This window comes from Rosa chinensis, chromosome 6, assembly GCF_002994745.2.
Source record: "Rosa chinensis cultivar Old Blush chromosome 6, RchiOBHm-V2, whole genome shotgun sequence".
Lineage (NCBI taxonomy): Eukaryota > Viridiplantae > Streptophyta > Magnoliopsida > Rosales > Rosaceae > Rosa > Rosa chinensis.
The window spans coordinates 58988284-59011625 of NC_037093.1; the positions used below are offsets into that span (position 1 = coordinate 58988284).

At 37.5% G+C, this 23342-nt stretch overlaps 3 protein-coding genes and 1 long non-coding RNA gene across 4 annotated transcripts; 3 read left to right on the forward strand and 1 right to left on the reverse strand.

The window, feature by feature from the left end:
* Window positions 1-3337: 3337 nt before the first annotated feature.
* LOC112168749 (neurochondrin-like) lies at window positions 3338-8983 on the forward strand. Its single transcript, XM_024305655.2, is given in 19 exon segments — window positions 3338-3455; window positions 3535-3712; window positions 3869-4019; window positions 4112-4248; window positions 4431-4534; window positions 4693-4788; window positions 5020-5053; window positions 5056-5112; window positions 5257-5377; window positions 5490-5689; window positions 6011-6102; window positions 6178-6233; window positions 6601-6690; window positions 6787-6886; window positions 7109-7213; window positions 7295-7367; window positions 7973-8136; window positions 8349-8403; window positions 8565-8983. Coding segments are annotated over 19 exon segments (1872 nt in total). The 5' UTR covers window positions 3338-3452; the 3' UTR covers window positions 8621-8983.
* Window positions 8984-12841: 3858 nt separating this feature from the next.
* Window positions 12842-16512, forward strand: LOC112172436 (hydroxyproline O-arabinosyltransferase 1). The gene is made up of 8 exons (XM_024309781.2): window positions 12842-13382; window positions 13736-13803; window positions 13911-14112; window positions 14221-14318; window positions 14423-14492; window positions 14683-14754; window positions 14943-15056; window positions 16031-16512. The coding sequence occupies exons 1-8, from the start codon at window positions 12969-12971 to the stop codon at window positions 16088-16090; spliced, it is 1098 nt and encodes a 365-aa protein (XP_024165549.1). The 5' UTR covers window positions 12842-12968; the 3' UTR covers window positions 16091-16512.
* A 1008-nt stretch (window positions 16513-17520) lies between these two features.
* On the reverse strand, window positions 17521-19279 carry LOC112172437. The gene is made up of 4 exons (XR_002925291.2): window positions 18969-19279; window positions 18722-18831; window positions 18279-18600; window positions 17521-17706 (listed from the first exon to the last, which is right to left on the reverse strand). It is a non-coding gene; the product is annotated as an uncharacterized LOC112172437 (long non-coding RNA).
* Window positions 19280-19476: 197 nt separating this feature from the next.
* Window positions 19477-21325, forward strand: LOC112172435 (flotillin-like protein 4). The gene has a single exon (XM_024309780.2). The coding sequence runs from the start codon at window positions 19682-19684 to the stop codon at window positions 21107-21109; it is 1428 nt and encodes a 475-aa protein (XP_024165548.1). The 5' UTR covers window positions 19477-19681; the 3' UTR covers window positions 21110-21325.
* Window positions 21326-23342: the final 2017 nt, after the last annotated feature.

Below are 23342 nucleotides of genomic sequence, written 5' to 3' on the forward strand. Positions count from 1 at the left end.
GGACCATTTGGTCCAATCATACGGTAAACTTTTTTTTTCTTTTTTTTTTTTAAACGAATAGTTATGAATTCGATTCAAATATCTTGTATGATGCTCTTGTTAGGATTTTAAATGGTGGCCATCATAACTCGAAATATGTGATAATATTGGTTGATGGTGTTTTACAGCTTTGCAATATTCCTCTCTTATCGGTCCATATTTAAAACTAATTAATATCCACGAGACATTAAGAATCCACAAAGAGGAGTACTTTGATTTCTACCTCAAGTTTAGAGAATGACAAAAGAAAAAATAAGCGTTGCGTAATCCAACAATGAATTTTGTACATTCTTACTTAAATTAGGTCAACGTTGTTTAAATAATGATTATTTTTGTCATACTCATAAATGAATAGTTGCTATGTGTAATATTGCTCCTAAGTAATGAAATTGGCGTCTTATATTTAAGGAAAATATATATGAACATGAACATCCCACATTCCATCCAGTAGAGACTAGTAAAGTATAGAAAAATTGAAATTTTTTTTTTTGACCTAGCAAAGCTCTGCTAGGGTTGTGGGCAACGCCCTTAGGGCTTTGTTTCTCTAAACTCTTCCATGTAAGATCCTTACGACACCAGCAATGGTGGCATCATCTTCATTTCTCCTGATTTGTCAAAGCGATTAGGTACAGAGTTGTGTGCTGTGGTATGGTAGTTTTTTTGGCTTGGTTGATCAAATCATTCCCTAATCCGCTTCATCTGTTTATGTTTATGGGTGGGCAGCGACCTAGCCCGGTCGATTGAAGGTTCTCCAAGATTATAGATCCTTAATAGTGTGCGTTTGGGGGATAACTGTGTTTTTAGTGGTGCAACATTGGATGGGTTTTGATCCAATACAAGGTCTAGCCACGGTGGGTGATGCCGGTGTCGGGGTTATTCGAAGACTCTACAACAGATGTTTTAGACCATCTTGGAATTGGACTTCCACCTTGCAGGTTATGATGTTCGGTGGTGGTGCTTGGTCAGTGAACGTAAAGGAAGCTGTGCTGTTGGGTTTGTTGTGCCAGTGGAGGTATTGGATGTTGAGCGTCAGGGATCGGTTTGGTGCCGGATCCAGATTTGGGATCTGGGTGGAATTTGAGTTTGGACTTCGGCCCACTCTTTTTGTTTGGCTATTTTCCATATTTAGAATGGTTTGGGGCCCCTGCTGGTTACTGGTATTGGAATTATTTTTTTTTCGATAACATACTGGTATTGGATTTCTGACCTAGGTATATGGTATATGTTCATATATGATCTTGTCAACATGGCCTTTTATTGACATCGTTGGCCAGCTTCGATCTTTGGGTGGAAGATTGCCCTATGTTCTGCACCCAAATGATTTTTGTCATTTTGTGCATTGTATTTGCATGGGTAGTCAAACCACTGACTACTCACTTCACTACATGACTGCAATCCATGGTGTGAAATTAATTATGCATTCAGACGCTGCTGCTTTTACTTCAATATTATTTCTTTGTATTTCTGATGCAATTTTTGCATCTTTTCTTTTCGTAATGTTTGTTTTCTTTATTGATGCATTTTTGCTTGTATCATTGTACTCTTTCTATTTCAAAAAACTTTGAGTGGTTCTAATTGGACTTCTAAATTTGCTATAAGGACCTCCATCATTTTTCAATAGTTATTAGACTTTGTCAATTCATATAAAAAGACATATAAGGATACAGAGAGAAAGAGAAAAGAAAAAAAAAAACTCTTCTTACCTCCCACGACAAACTAAGGACGTTTTTCTTTTTACTTTTAAAGTATGTTCTTCCTTCAATCTCCATGCTTGGATGCGAGATAATACATTTGTAGAAATTTTTAAATTGTAATTTTTTTCTATTAAAGTCCCATATTTTGAAGATGGAATTAGATAAGTCTGACCTTTATACTTGTAAGCAAAACTACTCCTTATTTGTTTCAACTTTAGGAAGGGATAGATAAATGCAATAGTAACAAAAAATACTTGTAATTTCTTAGTTTGTTCTGCTACTTCCCTTAACTTTTTCTTCAAAGTTTCAATTCTCCATGGCTTACGACACTCCAAAATGTTGAATTGATTGATAGATCCGAGGGAACCAACATCAAAGAATCTCGCTTTTAGGAAAGGCTCTTCTTCGAGTTAGAGCGTTAATACCCGGAAGACTCACGAGCAGCGTTAATACCTGAAACTTGACTTACTTGACTAGTCCAAATCTGCAATTTGATTAATTCATTCTTCTTCTTCTTCTCTTAGTTGAATTAATAGAGATAATAATAAATAAAAAAATAGAACAAAAGATTGTTGAAGAATAAATTTAATTGGTCAAGGATATTTTGATAAAATTAAGGAGGTGCACTTAGCTATTTAAGTATTTTAAAAAGTGAATTAGAGGTCCAATAAGTAGGAGAGGTCCAAATAGCAAATTTGGAGGTCCAACTAAAACCTCCCATAAACTTTTTGACCTCCTTATTATAAAATTAAAAAAATAAAAAAAGTATAGAAAAATTTGTGCAAGGATGGTTCTAGTTGGACCTTCAAATTTGATATTTGGACTTCTCGTATTTATTAAACCTTCAATTTAATTTTTTTGAATACTTAAAAAGCTAAGTACATCTTCTTAATTTTACCAAAATATCCTAAAAAAATTAAATTCATATCTTCACTATTTTTTTATTTTATTTTTTATCTCTATCAATTCAATCACAAAGAATTTTGCATGGGAGTTGCCTACATTTTTGGTGTATCTAGTGGTGGAACCAAAAATTGATTCTTGGAGGGGCCGAACACTTGTTCGATTATGAAGATTTTTTTGTTAATCCAAATCATAGTTTGTTTTTTTTTTGCAATGTGAATAGTTCTAAATCTAATAGAAAGAGTTGACATTGGATCTTAATTAGTAATAACTACACCAAAATACTTAATGAATTTAATTTAAGGAAATTTAGAATTAGATTTTTTTGAATTTACTTTTGTATCATATGAGGGGGCTATGTATAGAGATTAATTATTTTTAAATAATTGTTTTAGGTAACTTATATTAATGGGGGAGGTAAAAAGAGTATTTGTTTTTCTTTTTTTCTATCTATGTCTTTATTTATCTTTTCATATGAGTTGACAAACTCTAATGATAATTGAAAAAGATAGAGGTCAAAAATCAAATTTTGAGGTCCAATCTGAACCACCATTTGTGTGAAAAGAAAAAGAGAAGGGTATAGAAAAAATGAATCCTTTAAAAAAAAAAATGAATTGGGCCAAAACTTTCACAATGATCCCAAAAGCATGGGCCCTCTAATACAAAGTTGGGTTTGGATATGTTCGTCCCGGCCCAAAATCAAATCACCCTGACTCCAAAAAGACACGGGAATCCCCGAAGCCTCCAGAAGTTCAAAAAACCCTCCAAAAATCTCCATCAATTGTTAGACTCTGCTTCTCAGCTCTCAATTCTCCCATGGTAAGCAAATCCCTCTCTCCTTCTCTCTCTTCCTCTCTCTCTATCTCTCTCCTAATTTCTTCTTCTGCCTCCATTTCAGGACCAATCGTCTCCGGCGCTCGATGACTGCTTGAAGCTACTGAAAGGCGAAAGAGACGAGCAGCGCCTCGCCGGACTTCTCCTCGTCACCAAATTCTGCAAAGGCGACGACCTCTCCTCTCTCCTCACTATCTATGACGCCGTCGGCGTCCAATTTCTCGACCGGCTCCTCCGGACTGGTACTGTAGTTCTACGACTTGTTATATTTGAACTTCAATAGCTGACGATTTTGAAACCCTAAATAAATTTGAAGTTCATTTCGAGCTTTGAGAATTAATTAGATTTAGAAATTGTAGGCAAGCATGATTTGGAGTTTTGATTTTTTGACTGGTTAGGAATGGGAAAGGGAAGCATAAGCGAAAACCAAGAGGCGTATTTGCAGCTTTCAGTTACTGTTCTTGCTGCATTCTGCCGTGTTCCTGAAATTGCTGCTTCAAATGACATGGTTTCGAAGATTCCGCTAGTACTTGAAGTTTTATCCAAAGAGTAAGTTTAGGTTTAGAATGAGACTACCAATAATTTGTGAATAACAGTGTTGTTTAGGTTAGAAGCTGATTAGATTACTCGTTGAAATGCAGATCAGGCCCAGCCGTTCTTGAAGAATGCTACGAGTTTCTATATTTGGTTTCTACGGCTTCTGAAGATGGAATTATGACATTTTACTCATCTGGGGGCATGAAAATGCTGGCTTCTCATATGCCCAATTTACCTGATGGTATTGCTCTTATTTCGTTATTGATTGTTTGCTATAATTGCATTCCCAGAACTGTCGTAACTGTGGAGTTTCTTCTCATTGTAATAGTTACCTTCTCATCTTATGCAAAACATTCTTTTGGTGACTCGTGGGATTAGTTCATCAATTTTGTAAAGGACTTAAGAGGTGAAAATACTGTGCAGGTTCACATCAGATGAAAATCACTATGAAACTTGTGCAGTTGCTACTAACTAAGTTCTATCCTGACCGCATTAACAATGACTATCTACCAGAGCTGTCAATAATTGTGAGTTTGTTCTAACATATCCTCTTACAGTGCTCTTCTCTTCCCCGCTCCAGATTTTGTAGTTTAGCTGGAAAAATGAATTGTTATGAGAATTGTGAATCTGATTTGAATATAAGGTGGTATATGATTTTAAAAACTATTTTGCCCTTTCATTTTAGGTGGCTGCAATAGCAAGGCAATTTTCTATCTTGCATGATGCTATGAAATTTGATGCGCTGCACATACTGACGGCCATCTTCTCACCAAAATTTTCGGTATGCAATAATTGTTTTTCTGTCTTTTCCAGAAGACAAGATCATTGGACTGAACTTGCTTGGTTAAACTATAATGGTTACATATTAAATCTTGTTGACGAAACAAAGCTCTTTCAGTCTCAACTAAACTACTGGTGCCTGTTATGACTGTATCTGTAATTCTTGACCGTGGTCTGCAGATTGATATTGGTAATTTTGACACTAAATCTGACATCTATCTGGTATTTTCAGGCACCGCTTTATGATTCTCTTCGTGCACTTCCCGAAAAAATTGGCCCGATTATATGCGTGATGGTATTGCTGCCATTCTACAAAACCGTGTTGGTATGTTGAACTCATGCATATTGTGATTTTTGAGATGACTGGTTCTTTTCGTTCGTTTTCTTTTGTTGTTGCCCATAATGTTATCTTATATAGGCCTGAAAAATTGACGGTTACTGATTTCCTATTCTCATGTGTTGACTGCAGCACCTACTGAAAAGCTTCAGGCACTTATTTTGGCTGAGTCTATGGTGACGATATTTGGGGAAAAGTGGCTGGTAGGTCAGATAAATTCAGCTGATGGAAAAGGGCCTTTTCCAACAGATAGGTATGCTATACTGGTGATATTTCATATCTGCATGGCTGAGTGTGGTGTACTTAGTATATTTCATGTTATGTAATGGGTGGGACTCACAGTCAGTTTTTCTTACATTTGTCAGGTGCTTAGTGCTAGTGCTGGAGCAATCAAGGGTTGAAGTTGCTGTTCTTCTGAATGAGCTAGCTTACTTAAAAGATGAAGCATCTAAGAAATCTTCACCTGCTGCTGAGACAATCTTTTTAAAGAAACGGAATGTAGCTATTGCCTTTTCCATACTGGAAAAGATAATTAATTTAATATCAAATGCGAGTGAGAATGAAGGTATGTCATGTTTACCAGATTACTGTCCTTCTAAGTTCCATCAATCTGTTAGATAATAATCCTAGTGTTCTTTCACTCTTGTTAAAGAGTTGTGACCCTTGAAGCAGGGAAATGTGCATATGAAACAATATTTTGAATGTTCCTGTCCCTTTTCACATTTGGGAGTTCCTTCAGTTTTTGATCTTCTTAGTCTGATATGAATTAAAATCATACAAGACAAGATAAATTAGTCTTGTTGTGTTGCAAGGGAGCTGTTTGAAATTCTAAATGCTTTCTTGTTTGGTCATTGATAGTAATCATCTCTGTTGCAATCATTTGTAGGGGACCTTATCCACGAAAATACTTTGTCAATGGTCATTAATGGCCTTAATGAGACAATTGGTGTAGTTCTAGAGTATTTACAAGATGCAAAGGTAATAGTACTGACATTATAACCTTGGATTTTACAGTTTTTACTATGTTATTTTATTCATATTATGGTTTTCCAGGAACATGAACAAAGGAAGGGAGATGATCTTCTGGCTTCAGTGCGGGTTATAGGCAGGTATTGTGTCATCTCTCTTTGTAATTATATTGGGGAGATTTTTAGAGAAGGTTGCTTTGTTAAATTGTTGGTCTTGAAAACTTCTGACGGTAGTGATGGGTGCATTGTGCATATGAACAGATGCATGTTCACATGTAAATCCATGTTTCTTCCTAAGCTTGCTACTTGAAATTTTAAGTAATGACATCTAAACCTGTTTACGATGCTAAAATTAGTCATCAGCTAATGGCTTTTAGCTGTAGTAAGCAGGATCTGATGTTGCATGAACTTGTAATCATACCACAGAAAAAGCTAAAATTCCTGTCCTTTATCATATGGTATTTAGATTAGTGAAGATAATACTGTTAAGCTGATATATGTGTTGCAGCTATCTTGCAGAAGCACCTCTTGCATGCAGAGAGAAGGTTAGAGAACTTTTAGAGTATATGCTCTCTATTGAAGGTGAAGATGAACCAAGGTTTAGTAACTCTGGCATAATTATTGCTTAATGAGCCAATAAACCTTAAATGTGGTCTATGAGAATGATCTTTATCTGTAACATGTCTAAATGCAGACCCTTCTATGCTATATGCTTTTTGCTTCCAATGCTGTGTCAATTGACAATGGAGGTCAAAGGATGTAAAGCGTTGATTTCTTGTGGAGGTCATAAGTCTGTAAGTCGGTGTCATTTAATTCCTTTAATGTAGATCCTCATACTAGTTTATATCCGACCGAAATACATATTTTTGTTTTCCAATTTCACTGTTGTGGTTTTTATATAGTGGCTTATGAAGCATGTTTAAGTGGTGAAGAATTTGCTATAAATTTTTACATGTACTGGTGTGCGTCACCAACATCTACATGCCATTTAGAAAGCAAATTGATTCTACTTGCAGGTTGTTGATTGCCTTGTAAATTTGATTGGGCCACATGGTTACAAGGTGGAGGATAGGGGCTGCATCTTTTTGGCATGTGACACCATCTTGAATCTTCTTCTAAAGGTAGTGTATCATCATCATTTTATACCATTGGTTACTTAAGTATGCAATTAACGAACATTGTCCGTCTCTTTTCATGAATAGAAAGAGCAAGTGCAAGCCCCATTGGATTATTCGACTCTCGTCAATCTATTGAAAGCGTTGGCACACTGGACAGGTACCATCTAAATTTTCCCTTCCCTTTAATATGCACAATGCACCTGCCTATAATTTCTGTGTACTGCCTATTATTTCTGTTTTGGAAAATTTGTATGTCTTGTACTATCCATATTTCTTGCATTTCTAAAAGCATTAACCTTTTGAATAGTACCTATCTACTAGTAACTTTTAAACCTGAGATCTCTTCCTGTGCTTCTTTTAGAAGCATAAGACTAGATAAATACTGGAGACATGTTGTTTTCTCTGAACTAGAAAAACTCTTAATCTAGAATACTTTTCTCTTTTGCCATACTGTCTTAAACTTGTTATGTCTTTCTGTTCAATGATCATTTTCTGTCTCTGGGTTTCTAATGTCAGATCTTACAATTCTTACTTTTAAGGGATCTTACAATTCTTACTTTTAAGGGAGTTTTGTATCTGTGTTTCAACAATTCTTATTATTAAGGAATTTTTGTTTGCATATTGCAAGTAGTTCATTAGCAATGGGAAAGTTGATAGTGAGCTTAGAGCTGTATTAACGGCATTCATTTTAATTCTAAGCATGTTGTTCCCCTTAATGTAAAAGATATGTCATTAATTGGAATTCTTGTACACTGATTTCAGAGGGTGTAGATGACCCGTCAATCATAATGATGGCATCAAGTATTTGCACACTGCTGTTTGACTTTACTTCGGAGAAGGCTCTTCTTAAGCATCCCGACTTTGATGAGAGCTGTCTTAATAATCTGTCTCGGCTCATTGCAAGAAGTATGGCTGCATGGGGACAGGTATATTGCTGATGTGTTGACTGGCACATAAATATAATACGAGTGTGTTTACACTGACCTTCATGTTTAACATGGAGAGCGAGGCAGTTAGGCCCAATGTATAGCCAAATTGAATTTTGCTTGGACGTTGGACCTTTATCAATGTGTTCACATTATTAACTCTTGAATGGTGCCATAGGAAATTGATTTCCCTTTTTAACTATTTATTGAAGGATATGTCTGATGCTGCTAAAGCAGAAACAGATCTTCTTGAGATTGTTACGGCAGGTTTGTCAGCTGCTCTCTTCGATTTATTTCCTTTTTCTTTTCCTTTGATGCTGTGGGGTGGGTGGAATGGATAGTTTTTTAAGCTTTGAAACATTAGTTCTTTCTCTCTCAGAGAGAGAGAGAGAAGGACTGTCAATCTAACAAAGTGTCCTTTGTTGCAGGATATTCTCGATGGGTCACTCGCTTCCCTTGTGTAAGAGATGCTGTTGAGAGATAGGTAAACCGATCCTTGAGTGAAAAGTTGGTCATAACATAAGTAGATAGATGATTTATTAGTTCTTGTATTGACGCTTTTTTCTCACAAATTAGAATTTCATAGATTGAAAGGTTGTATAAATGAGATAGATTGCTTGACTTGTTCTCCTTAGTCGGATTCAACCAGATGAATGATGAGAATGGGGCAAGGGATTATTCTTGTGTTTGATTCAAATGTGCAACAGCCAAAGAGTAACACCTCATGTGCTCCTGCTTTCTCTGTTTCATCATCGCTTGTTCTGGCATGTTGTATGTATTATATTAATACTCGTATTTTTTCACCTTTTAGAAGAAAATCTTGTAGAGAACTATAATAGTATTAATAGACATAGCTGTGGATGGTCACTGGCAAGAAAAGAAAATGGTTGCAGGAAGAACAACTGAACAAGCAGGCTGTAACTGGCCAAGCCAAAATACTCCAAGCAACAATGATTGGAGATGCCCTTATGATAGTTGCTTTGACCAAAGGAGAAGAAAAAACAACTCTTTTTTCTTTTTCAGTTTTCTTTTCTGGTGTGAAAAGATAACCAACTTGTTTTTGCATGATCATCGTACTGCATATAGGTGAAGCGTATGAGATAGCCACATATTTGACAAAAACTTGAGGAAATGTGGATGGAAATATCACAACGATGCGTTTAAGAGTGTATACGACCGTTTCTAGAGTCCAGGTACTACCAAAATTTCAGTCTCCTCTCACCGGCACAATAACCGTCAGATGAGATATGCTTTTTTCCTTTGGTTGGAAATGAGATTAAAAAAACAAATGATTGGGAGGCGAAAGTAGAAAGAAGAGGAGCACTACGAACTGGCTCCCCAGTCCCCACTTATTGGACATGGACTCAGTAGTGTTGTGGGATGACCGGGCGTTGTCTGCAAACCACCAAGAATAATCATATCTAGCCACAAAGACGGTCTGTCAAGGAGAGGTTAATCTGAACAAGTCAACCCACATAGGACACAGAAGATGAAACTGTGAACGAAGTTGTTACCCAAGGGCATTTAAGGGAGAGGAGAAAGGCATGTGCTTTATTATTGGAGAAGGATCCAAACTGAGAAAGTCTTCTCGGTCATCTTTCATCTCTACAAAATATCAAGATTCCCTTTGAAGTTTGAAGTCCTCGCTTGGTTGATGTCGTGGAGCTCCGGGATCATCTAAAGTCCTCGCTTCTCCGAGCTTTTGATGAAGAAGTTGCAATCTAGATATTTGTTAAGGAAGACTGTCGTCTTAGCTGTAAGCCTCATCCAAGATTTCAAATGACCATAAAGCCTTACTGTTTTCACCGTGACGGCACTCCAATTACACTTAACGGCCTTTTAACAGTCAATTTTTTTTTTTTTGCAGAGAGCAGTCTGAAGTCGTCCTTGGGCCCACCCTGGTGCTCTCTGCATTGGTGCCGTGCAGGGCTGCAGCCTACTCCCTAATCCCTATCATCGCCGTTCTTTTCTTGCAATTAAGTCGTTTCTGCAACTCTACTTCCACTTGTTTATGGACAATCCCTGCAAACCATCTACCTGAGCTTTCCCAGTCATCTAGCTAGCTCTCAAAGGCAACAACTCACTTCGGTATCTTTCTACTAGGGCAGGTGTGAATTCACTTCTTTTTCTACTCCTTTATTTTTCTCCGGTCGTAAAGAACGAAGCATTTTTCTCCTGTGCATGAAATTAAATGTAATTAATTAAGCAAAAGTTGTCGAGTTTACAAATACGGCACATGCTTCAGATCGAGCATGTACGGTAAAATTTTCGCTCGATTAATTAATGGATTTTTGATTCGTCTCCCTGCATATGTTTCTTTGGAATGTAGACATCTTATTCATATTTATACAAATATATTTCATTGAACTCAAAACTGAATATGTTGTCCCTTCTTTAAAAAAAAAAAAAATTATAGATTTCCTTTTAGAGAAAGTTGGTTGACTGTTTGATTCCCATAATCCTGTATTCCCATGAATATTAGAAGTAGGTGTCAAAATGCGGTACTTCCAGCTTGTAAATAAGATTTATTGCTTTTTATGTAGAAATTGTTGAATTTACCACATAGGAGTTTTTAAGGCATAGGAATTGCTATCTGGATTTTTATCTTTGTTTATTTGCTCTTATGAATCCCGCACAGGTACATTTACATTTACAATGTCTGGATTTGCTCAACATAAACAAAGGAGAATGGAAGTAAGCAATCAAGCTACTCCAAATAAAAAAGGAAACCCGTACATTTCGTTGGAAGCTTCAATGGGTGAGGAGCTATATAATGTGTCTCGTGTATCCCCAGTGCGTTGTATCTATCGAGTTCCTTACCGACTGAGACATGTACATGAAAATGCCTATACACCCAAATTAGTTTCTATAGGGGCATTTCATCATGGTAACGCAGCCTTAAAACCCATGGAAGAACACAAAATGAGGTACCTGAAAGCTTTTTTAGATCGGAGCACACTTAACTTGTCGGGTTATATACTGAAAATAAAGGCTCAAGAAGAAAGACTGCGCAGTTGTTACATTGAGACTATTGAGCTTGATAGTGATGAATTTGCTAGAATCGTTCTTGTGGATGCCGCATTCATCATTGAAGTCTTACTAAGGTCCTATTATGGTCATTTGGTAGATGAAGATGATTGCATTTTCCGAAGACCAAGATTAATAGTGGATCTATTGCCTGACATGTTGTTACTTGAAAATCAATTGCCTTTCTTTATTCTTGAGGATCTTTGCCCAGACTTTATCGATTTAAGCTCCGGTGGAACTTCTGAGAGGCTTTCAATGGTCTCTCTCTCTCTCCAACTCTTACATAAAATGAGAGTATCGGGAATAGAAGGAACTGCGCAGGAAAATGTGGTCAATATACGTTCTCAACAAGTAAAAGTAAAACATCTTCTTGATCTGTTGAGAACGTTATTGATACTACCAATTTCGAAATCACAAATTAGAGGGATTTTTCAACATTTTCCTAGCACGACAAAGCTACACCAAGCAGGAGTGAAGTTTAAAGTTGGACCAAGCAAAAACTTGTTTAGCATACGATTCACTAATGGGATTTTGGAAATTCCAAAGTTAACTATTACGGATAACACAGAGCTCATAATGAGAAATGTTGTTGCCTACGAGCAATGTGAATTTCCCTTTGAACTTCACATAAGTGCTTATGTTGTCATCCTTGATTATTTTGTAGATACTGCAAAAGATGTGGAGTTACTTGTCGATTATGGTATTATTAAAAATTGTCTATGTGACAACAAGGAGGTTTCTCGTTTGATCAACAGTCTCAGCAGTGGAGTTGCACTGTATCATGGTGAATTTTATTTCTCTACCGTTTCTCAAAAACTGAGCGAGTATTGCGATGTGAGGTGGCATAAAAGCATAGCAAATTTGAGGCAAAATTATTTCAACACACCTTGGCGTACCATCTCTGTGGTTGCAGCTGGTACTTTCCTTGTACTCACTTTTGTTCAAACTGTGTGCTCTGTTATCTCAGTTGCTTAAATGTACGTAATCCATTGATGAGATATTTTATTGAACTGAATAATAGGAGACTCAAAACGAAAGGTTCCTTCTGGAATCAAAGACTCGGGTTTCCTTGGTGCAAATTATTGTAATAAATTTGTTGAAGCATGCATGTAGGTGAGATAGTGTTGTCGAGTGATTGAAATAAGATTTCGCAAGTGTTGTGGTTAATTTGTAGCTTAAAGTGTTGTTAATAAGACAGCTTGGAGGAGAATCCCTTCCTCTCTCTGTTCATATATATTTATCTATTGCCTCAATTATGTAATGTTTCAAGGAACTCAGATGTTGATATACTAATATGTTGCTCAAGTGATTGTGTTGAGCACAATCCATCACATTGCAAATCTAATTTTCTCCGTTTTCGGCGTTAAACCATTAAACATATCTCGTTGATGTCAGTTACGCTGCCGAAAATGAGAAAACCAAGGTGACAGATTCCAACTTATACACTCGACGGGTCAGGATTCTCATCAGGGATACTATTCACCTCATATCTTTGAGCTTCTATTGAATCGAGAAATCGGTTTGATCATCCATTCTGACACTACCGATTAATATGCTTCTTGGTTTGGCAACGAGCCCACGTAAAAAAAGCCCACGCCCAAAAAACCCTGTTTGCTTGAACTCAGGCCCAAAACCGAGAAAGCGAGGAAACAAAAAAAAAAAAAGTCGCTTCAGCGCTACTGAAAAACTCAACGTTACAGCGACGACTTTCAGAAGCCGCCAATTTTCTTCTTCCTCAGTTCCTGTTAATCTCTCGTCTGCCATTTTTCACAGAAACCAAAAAGTTGAGAGAAAGAGAGACAGCCATGGGCTGCGGGAACTTCTTCTTCACCATTCTGGTGACCTTCTCCGTAGCTCTAATCACATACAACATAATCATCTCGGCCAACTCTCCACTCCAGCAAGACCTCCCCGGCCCCTCACGGTCGTCGTCTTCTTCCTCGATTTCCGTGGACCCCATCATCAAGATGCCGACGGACCGCTCGCGAGGGAAATCGGCCAACTCCAAGCGACTGTTCCACACGGCGGTTACGGCCTCGGATTCTGTGTACAACACGTGGCAGACTCGGATCATGTACTACTGGTTCAAGAAGTTTCAGAACGAACCGGGTTCGGAAATGGGCGGGTTCACTAGGATCTTGCATTCCGGTAAGCCTGATAAGTATATGGATGAGATCCCCACCTTCGTTGCTCAGCCTTTGCCTGCTGGAATGGATCGGGTTCGTCTTCTAATCTCACCTCTTCTTTTACTTTTTCTTCGTTTCTGAATTTAATTTAGCTCTAGAATTTCCATATTTGTTGAGAAAATTAGATTGCTGAAGAAATGAGAGTTCGTTTACATCTAAATTGAGCTATTGTTTGTTAGTTTAGTGAGGTTTTTATAGTTATAGATATGTAGTATGAATTTACCAAATTTGTATCTGAAATTACTGAGTTTAATAGTTGTAGATTACTGGAGGTGAAAGAATTTAAGCTTCCGTAAAGATAGTTTGTTCAAGAATTGCAGAAATTCTGGAAATGTGTGTAGGATTTACCTTTGGATAGTTGCTTACTTCACTTCTTGCGATGACAGGGGTATATAGTTCTCAATAGGCCATGGGCATTTGTACAATGGCTTCAGCAAGCGAACATCAAAGAAGAGTACGAGATGCTTTACTATTAGCTTCGGTTTGTAATGAAGCAATCGTCTTTGTTGTGTTGTTCGTTAGGTTTAACTTGTGTGCGTACTTTTGTTATTGCGTCTGCAGTTATATACTGATGTCTGAGCCAGATCATATAATCGTCAAGCCCATACCGAACTTGGCAAGAGATGGGCTTGGAAGTGCATTTCCTTTCTTTTACATTGAACCTAAGAAGTATGAGACAATACTCCGGAAATACTACCCTGAGGACAAGGGACCAATAACTAACATTGATCCAATTGGAAACTCTCCCGTCATTGTTGGGAAGGTATTTAAACTCGTTGTGGATCAGTTTTAACTACAGTTTAGGTTTCCAGTCTTTTGACTGTGTTTCTTTAAATTAATGATTGATTTTCTTTAAATTAATGATTGATAGGAAGCTCTTAAGAAGATTGCCCCCACCTGGATGAATGTTTCTTTGGCAATGAAAAAGGATCCTGAAACAGACAAATCTTTTGGCTGGGTGCTTGAAATGTGAGCTCTCTCTTGTTAACATAGTTCTTTGTTGACATTACAGTAGATTCCCCATTTCTTTTGCATGATTATCAGACAAAAACTAATTCTGTATCATGATATAGGTATGCTTATGCAACGGCATCCGCTCTTCATGGTGTTGGTAATATCTTGTACAAGGACTTCATGCTTCAGGTTAGTTGGATTATTATTTTTTTAATTTTTTTTTCTGTATGACATATAAAACCTTCATGATGGTAGTTATAAAATGTTTGGATTTAGCCATTTGTTATCTTGAATAGCAAGTGGTTGCTTCACACACATGATGGGGTTGAATGTGGTGTGGTTTTACTTACTAATGTTCTTGTTTTGTGATGCATATCAGCCACCATGGGATACAGAAATTGGCAAGAAGTTCATAATTCATTACACTTATGGATGTGACTATAACATGAAGGTACTCTGTTGTCTACGAGCTCTTGTATACCTTCATCTGAGGTGCTTAGGGAGAAGTATATGGGGAAAATATTGCTTTCAGCTGTTTGATTTATTGCTCAATGTGTTTCTAGTTTTGGAAATGAACAAATCTGTCAGCTCTCTTGTGTAATGAGAGTGGCTAATAATGTTTGATGTTTCTGATTTTAGGGTGAATTAACGTATGGAAAGATTGGAGAATGGAGATTTGACAAAAGATCTTATGATAATGCTGCACCACCTAAAAATCTTCCTTTACCTCCACCTGGAGTCCCAGAAAGTGTGGTATGTAACTTGTATTATCTCTTACCTATTAGCGTTGCTGTAAAATTTGCCATGCTAGTGAATAGAAAAAAACTGGCATTAAGATTGGGTATGACTGGGCAGTCTAAATGAATTGCTGAAATTGACTCGTCTGTGAAGCAAATATTTTATTTTATTTATTTATTTATTATTATTATTTTTTTAATTTGCAAAGTTATCAACCAGTCATGTAACATCTAGGTATTACTGGTCTAGCTGATGAGAAGTGGGATGGGGATATGGTAGGTTGAGTTGGTTCAAATCTAGCCAATAGAAGTAAAGTCTGCCTTTTACTAAATTCGTACACCTTAAGAATTTCCTGTCTGATAGATTAGATGGCCTACAGTTAGATTTTGAGTTTGTCATTTATGGTCATCCTCCCTTAACCAGTTATTATGGTTCACCTGAGCGCAGTCATAATAACAGGGCTGAACTCTAATACTATCATGCTGTTATTACCTTCTAAGTTGTCAAAGTTTAGGCAGTATGCTAATATAACTATGATGGCTTACGCTTACTTTAATCAGTGAAGTTTAGGCATACTGTAATCAAAGAAATTTAGGTTGCTTCATGTTTATTCTAGTTCAGAGACAGTCAAATGGGGTTTCTCTCCAACCCAATGCGTAGTCCTCTGGACTGGGTGCCGAGGACACCTTAGTAATGGAGAGAGCTCTCTGTTTCCTTTTGCAGACCCACAATATATGCATGTATGTGTGTGCGCGCGCATAATATACACACACACACACATTTTTTTTGGGGGGAGAAAAAGGGGACCCACAATATCCTACAGATCTTTTGGCAAAAGGTCTTTATGATACCATTTGCAAAAAATATTACACAGAAATTTGGGCAATGGTGTGAAAATGTGCAAAAAATTAGAAGCTTCTGTTTTGATGTTTGCGTATACTTGAACAATTTCATCCAAGTGACATTTACAAAAATACCAAACCCTGCAGGTGACTCTGGTTAAAATGGTGAATGAAGCCACAGCAAACATTCCAAATTGGGGGTCATAAGAGCAGAGTCGGTTCGAGCTGATGTAGACACACAGCCTGTACATACAAGCTGTGCTGCAATTTGGTACAGAATGCCACGTATGGAAACATTTGTGAATTTCATGTCTCCCTGTCAAGTTGGGTTGAACACTTCATGTCCAACTCAATTCGGCTGCATATATGCCTGATTATGGGTGTAAAAATCAGGCACAACACAGCTACATTCTGTGATGATTGCAGCTTATATAGAAAACTGTAGTATACAATAAATGTTTGCGATTAGGGTTGTATCCCCAAGTTACATAGATAACAAATGAGCTAGATGATTGACAGGGCGTGGCATTGTGATCGATGAGAAATGGTAATATCGGGTTTTTTGTTGCTACATTATTTCAGTTTTTTGTGTGTGTTACAAGTGCTGGGATCTCCTCCCCTTTGTTAGATATCTCTATGAACCTTTATATTAAGTATTCGTATCAAAAAAAAAAAAAAAACTTATCAAGTATACTAGTTGTAACCTCGACGTTTTCATGGCATGAGCTGAAAATGAAGCAGCACAAGGAAAACTTAAAGCCGAACATCTAAAGAGCAATCTCTTGGTTCCCGAACGTACCATGCCATTTCTACCAACATTTATTTTTTCTTTTTTCGTTAAGGCATTTCTAGTGACATTTTTTTTCGGCAAGGCATTTCTGCTAACATTACGCCTGGTGGAGTGTTTGGATAAGTTGAAAATGCATTCCTTTTGTCATTAAAAGAATTTAGTTTCCGGATTTCAGTGCTTCATTTTTGCACATCTTCTCAGTCAAATCTCGTTTACAATTAAGGCTTAGTTTGGGATTGCTGTGCTGTGAGAAGAAGCACTTTCGAACTTGCTGTGAGAGGAAGCACTTCCGAACTTGCTGTGAGAAGAAGCAGCTGAGGTGTTTGGTAAACTATTTTTAAAACTGTTGTGGGAACGAAAAGCAATTTCTAGGTGTTTGGTAAGTTGCAAGGCAAAAGTGCTTTGGCTGGGTATAATTACCAAAATGGTCATACATGCTAAAATATGCTACTAAAATACATAATTTTGTTTTTTGATTATGTAACTATATCAAATAAAAAAATTTCTCATGTATTATCCTTGTACCCTTGCTTGGACCGAATAAAAGATTTACTTTAAACCCTTCAATATGCATATTATGTTTTACTATTACACAAAATAAGTCTAGAATATTTGGATTAATTTCCCTACCAAAGTTTAACAACAACCATTACACAAAATATATTAAAGTCACTTAAAATTTGCAAGTAAATGCTAAGTAGATGCATTCATTAGACTTTGTGTAATTATATTTCTTAACACCTCCATTTCTTGTCTTCTCGAACCATCTCCTTCATGTTCATTATCCTTCATCGCTTCACTTGAGTAATTTTCACTTTCATCAAAATCAATATCTCGTTCAGATAGATTAAAAAAATAAGGTGCCAACTAGCACCTCTATATTTATGTAGTGTATTTTATACTGAATTTTTAAATGAATCAAACTACCCAAACTAAAAATTTACAGATAAACCCATCAAAATTTAAACATCAAGACTCTTCCACCCCAAGGCTTCAACCCTTCCTTTGATACTGCAAACCTTCTACGAACAAGCTGCAAGATAAAATTTGTAGTTATAGACAACTAATACATTAATGCTCATAATATACTTATCGACCTTATTTAATGGTTGGTTAACAATAACCTGCAACACTTTAAATCCTAGTAGAGAGTAATAAACGTTTAACTGACGTACACTAATTAATGAATTCATGTTTTTGACATGAAAATGGAGAAAAAACCAGGCATCACATTCCAGTTTATCATAAACACACAAAATATAACTTACATATCTTCCTTTTACCAAACGGAATGGTCCAAACGCAGGTTTTCTGATTGCCTATAATTATGTCAAAACAGATTTCACTTACTTAGGTCCAGACTTCCATAGTTTAACTTGTTGGAATATGAATTACATCTCCCCGTGTGTATATATATATTGTCTGTAACTTCAATATATATAAGATTAAAAAATTTGTTGTTAACTACAATTACCCTGAATAGAAATACTGAAAGACAACTGAATTAGCTAGACAACATTGTTGAAATCTACAACATCTCAAGGTGTTGAAATCTACGACTAGATAAAGTTGCTACTAATTTTCAAGACAGAGATCGAAACGTACAACTAACTGTAAGTTGGAGATTTGATCACAGCGATTGCTGAACCAAGGGGATTTGATCACAGCAAGTATTGCAAGGTCATGTAACAAATCACAGTTGCTGCTGAACCAAGAGTGCCTCCACGTCCACGTCCACCTCTACCTCGATCCTACATCGCCACTTACACGCCCTCCACCACATCGGCGCCTCCACTTCCTCTACCTCCACCTCTACCACGTCCTCCCCTCCCCTCCCCCTCCACCTCCACCTATGGCAGCTGTTGAGGTAATGATCAAGAACAGCACGAACACAACTTTCCCAAGCATCCTTACCAAAGTTTTAGGACTGAAATATATAAAAGAGAGCAATTCGTACAAATCAATACAGTTTACCAACCCAAAATATGTAACTTGATCAATGAAGCATATAACCAAATTAAGAAACTAGATAGTAAGTAGGTGATTACCATTATACAGTTTCCCAAATAATCATATAAAACTTTGGTTAAGGTAAAGAGGTAATTGCATTGCCCAATTTCCCATGCCCACTGGTTATTGGTCAATCGAAATTCGAGAGCTGCATCAGAAACAATAAACAGAAACCCAAAACTGATGTAAGAGCAAAAGCCAAATTCCAAAAGGAAAAGAAAGGTCAAATAAAATTCAAAAAATATATAATTGAATAAGAATGATCATCTGGCTCATCTTGTTTACATTTGTGTGAAACCTGGATCTGGAGGATGAGAGGCGTACAGCCCACATGGTGACCCGCCGATAGTTGCAAGTAAGATCGAATTTGTGAGTCAGATTGAGCAGTAAATCACTAGAATCCAGATCGATCAGAATCCCGAACGGTCTCACCCATTGGTAAAGGGAGAGAAGAATCGGTGAGACAATCACAGAGAGAAGGAAAGGATTTTTGCGAAGGAAGAGTGCAGTGAGATCGACAGAACAAATCTTATGTTGGTGTAAAACTCATAAAAGAATGAGGACAATTTTGGGAGTTCATTGAATTTCATTAAGTCTCCGCGTCTTTTAATTGATTCCCGCAGAAGCAGAATTCCAAAGCTGCTATTTGTAGCTTCTCTGTTTCCGCTGTTTTGAAAAGCGCTTCCAATCAAAAGCATACTTTGGTTGGTTTACCAAACAGCTCAGAAAATTTCAGGAAGTGCTTTTGGGCTCAAAAGCAGTTTTAAAAGCAATCCCAAACTAAGCCTAAGAGTCCTAATGGAGTTCTATTAACAAACCTCTCGTTTGATTATAATTAGAGTCCTAATGCAATTCCTTCGCAGAATCATATCGCAACTCCAACTCTTCATTCATGAAACCCTGGCCTGTCTATATTTGCCAATCTCAAACTTTACAAGCTTCATTTAAAACAATCAGATCTTCATTGCAGTGAAAATATTTCATCAAACTTTTAAGCCATGTATAAAGTAGCAAGCGCTTCCGAGTATCTGGTGATCACAGGGGCCGGAATCCCCGACCTGAAGATCGCAAAGAAGGCATGGGTACTCCCTGGCCAGTCCTACGCGGTCATTGACCTCTCTCCGGTGAACTACACATTCGAAGTCCAGGCAATGAGCGCCGAGAAGCTCCCATTTGTTCTCCCTGCCGTCTTTACCATCGGCCCCCGAGCCGACGACAGGGAGGCCATTGAGAAATACGCCAGGCTCCTCGCCAGCTGCGACAAGAACTCGAAACACGTCGAGGAGCTTGTCCAGGGCATCATCGAGGGTGAGACTCGCGTCCTTGTGGCGTCGATGACCATGGAGGAGGTGTTCAAGGGGACCAAAGAGTTCAAAGAGGAGGTTTTCGACAAGGTTCAGATCGAGCTCAATCAGTTCGGGCTTTTTATCTACAATGCAAATGTTAAGCAGTTGGTGGACGTCCCTGGACACGAGTATTTCAGTTACTTGGGGCAGAAGACTCAGATGGAGGCTGCCAACCAGGCCAAGGTCGACGTGGCCGAGGCGAAAATGAAAGGTGCTGTTGGCTCCAAGCTGAGGGAGGGGCAGACATTGCAAAACGCTGCCAAGATTGATGCCGAGACGAAGATCATAGCGACTCAGAGGGAAGGGGAGGGGAAGAAGGAGGAGGTTAAGGTGAAGGCGGAGGTCAAGGTTTACGAGAACCAAAGAGAAGCTGAGGTGGCTAAAGCAAATGCTGAGCTGGCAATGAAGAAGGCAGGGTGGGCTAAGGAGGCGCAGGTGGCCGAGGTTGAGGCGCAGAAGGCGGTGGCGATGAAGGAGGCCCAGTTGCAAAAGGAGGTGGAGAGGATGAATGCACTGACTATGACAGAAAAGCTCAAGGCCGAATTTTTGAGTAAGGCAAGTGTTGAGGCCGAAACTAAAGCTCAAGAGGCAAACTGGAAGCTCTACCAAGAACAAAAAGCGGCGGATGCGATTCTTTACCAGAGGGGGAAAGAGGCAGAGGCAATGAGAGCAGCTGCCGAGGCTCAGTTCTTTGCTAAGCAGAAGGCTGCTGATGGAGAGTTTTATGCTAAGAAGAAAGAGGCCGAGGGACTTGTGGAACTAGGAAAAGCGCAAGGTGTTTATCTAAGCACTCTTATGGACTCGTTGGGTGGCAACTATGGGGCAATGAGGGACTTCTTGATGATCAATGGTGGGATGTTTCAAGAGATTGCTAGGATCAATGCCGGGGCAGTGCGTGGGCTTCAGCCTAAGATTAGTATATGGACTAATGGCGGAGAGGCTTCCGGTGGCGGCGGCAATGCGGCTATGAAGGAGGCCGCCGGAGTTTATAAAATGTTGCCACCGTTGTTCAAGACGGTGCAGGAACAGACGGGAATGCTGCCGCCAAATTGGATGGGCACTTTGCCTGCTGATAATTGATAAGCAAGGGAAGCTTGAGACTGAAGTAATGCAACTTTAGCGGTAGTATCTGTCTCATTCAGTTCATTTGTTTGATAGTTTCTGGTCTTCAGTTGCTTTTATTTTTTATGGAATTTTTTGGGTAGCTTCAGATTTGTTTGGATGCAAGCATATATTCTTCATTGTTTCTAATGACTGTTTCCATAATTTATTATTGAAACATGGTTAATAGTTCCCTTTCATCAGATCGAGCTAGTAATAGTGTAGTGTTATTTTGAGTCTTTCACGTACTCGACTGATTTCTTACTCAAGTTTTATTCAATTGTTTTTAAACTTAAGTGTTATCCTTGACAACTTTTTACTTAATAATTCTAATTTGAACACTAAAATTGTATGAGCAATCGCTTTGACGTCAAAAAGAGAAGAAAATGTTTCTAGTTATACGTTTATATTTGGTAAGAGGTGAACCAGAAATTTAAGTTGAGAAGGTTAAATTTCTCTTATGTTGCCGAGTTTTTCTCTAAGAGCATATTTAGCAATGCTAGTCATTTTTTAGTCAAATTTTAGCTAAAGTAGTTAAAAAGTCATTTTAGCTAGCCACTTTAGAATTACGTCTGCATCAAGGCTCTCTATTTTAACTAGTTTTGAATTTATAATATTTTTTAAATGAATATTAAATAGTTTAAGGGCTAAATACATATTACTACCCTGTAGTTTAAGCCCAAAATCAATTCAGCCCTTGAACTTCTAATTTCATCAAAAACACCCATGCACTTTCAATTTTAATCTAATAGGTCCAATTTGTTAGTTTTCCGACAATTGAGTTATTTAACTTGTTAACGTGGCTCATCTATGACCTATGTTTTATGATGTGACGTCTAGGTGGCCTACATAGTCAATTTATGAGTGAGTCATACTATTAAAAATAAATAGTTTTTCAACAAATAATCCAACTATAACTTGAACCCATAACATAATATTAACGAATTAGATCTATTAGATCAAAATTGAAAGTGCATTGGTGTTTTTGATGAAATTAGAAGTTCATGGACTGAATTGATTTCTGACCTAAACCACATGGTAGTAACCAGTATTTAGTCCATAGTTTAAATGTATTTATAAATTACATAAAATAACTTAAAATGAATTTTTTAAATTATAAAGAGCTTCATCTCGCTCTCTATATTTAGGAGCGAGATAGCTAAAAGTTATAATAGATAGCCACTTATGAGTATGGTGCAGCTATTAAAATAGATAAAAAACTAAACATGCTCTCCAAAATAGCTAAGGAGCCACAATAGAGAGTCTGCTAAAGATGCTCTAAGTTCATTCTTTTTGTTTTTTTTCTTGTGCATGTATAATACGAATAGGCTAGGGCTCTGAAATAGCCATGGAGAATCAAATACGGTGGTGGAACTAAAGGAAAAGGAGCCAGAAATAGCCATGGTGGAATTAAAGGAAAATGAGCTAGAAATAGCTATAACAAAAAAGAATGATTGAGTTGTTAATTAGACTTTTAAATTTATGATACCATAAATAAATATGGTGAAATTTGGATGAATTGTCATTTCAATTGTGAAAGTTATCAATACATATAATTTCGAAAGTTGTAAGATACAACTAGACTTAAAGATAACCTCGCTAACTTGATAGATATAAGAAACAGAAGATCAATTGCATTTATCTTCATAGAGAATATGTGCAGGACTCATCAACAAAACTTATCGAGATTGTAATGGAGAAAAAACCTTCTAAATAAACACGCTAGATACAGGAGACTTGGATGATAATTCCCAATACTCCCTTTAATTTCGTGCCTGATTGGTATTCACATTTTCACTTTTGATTTTCAAACTTCTACCCACGACTTCCTAACAAAAGAGGGAGATGGTCATCATGGTTTTGCCTTCTAGGACTTTATATAAAGTTGGTGTGGTTATTTTGTAGTTTCAAGGGTGACATATTACCGTTTAGGCCAGAATGGCTTATGGAATCGATTAATAACGATATGAATGGTTATATTTTTGATAAAAAAAAAAAGGGTGACATATTACCTAAACGAGAGAGGACCAATCACTGTCCAGCAGGGGGGGTGTTTTGGGTATTGCAATTTAGGGAGTATGGACAGTTTTGAAAAAGATGGAAAATTTCATTTCTTTTGATTGGGTGGCCGTAAAGCCACATGGTGGGGAAACCCCAACCTAAGAATTTCTCTACATATTTTTTTTTACTTTGTCAAGGGGAACCCAAAGGC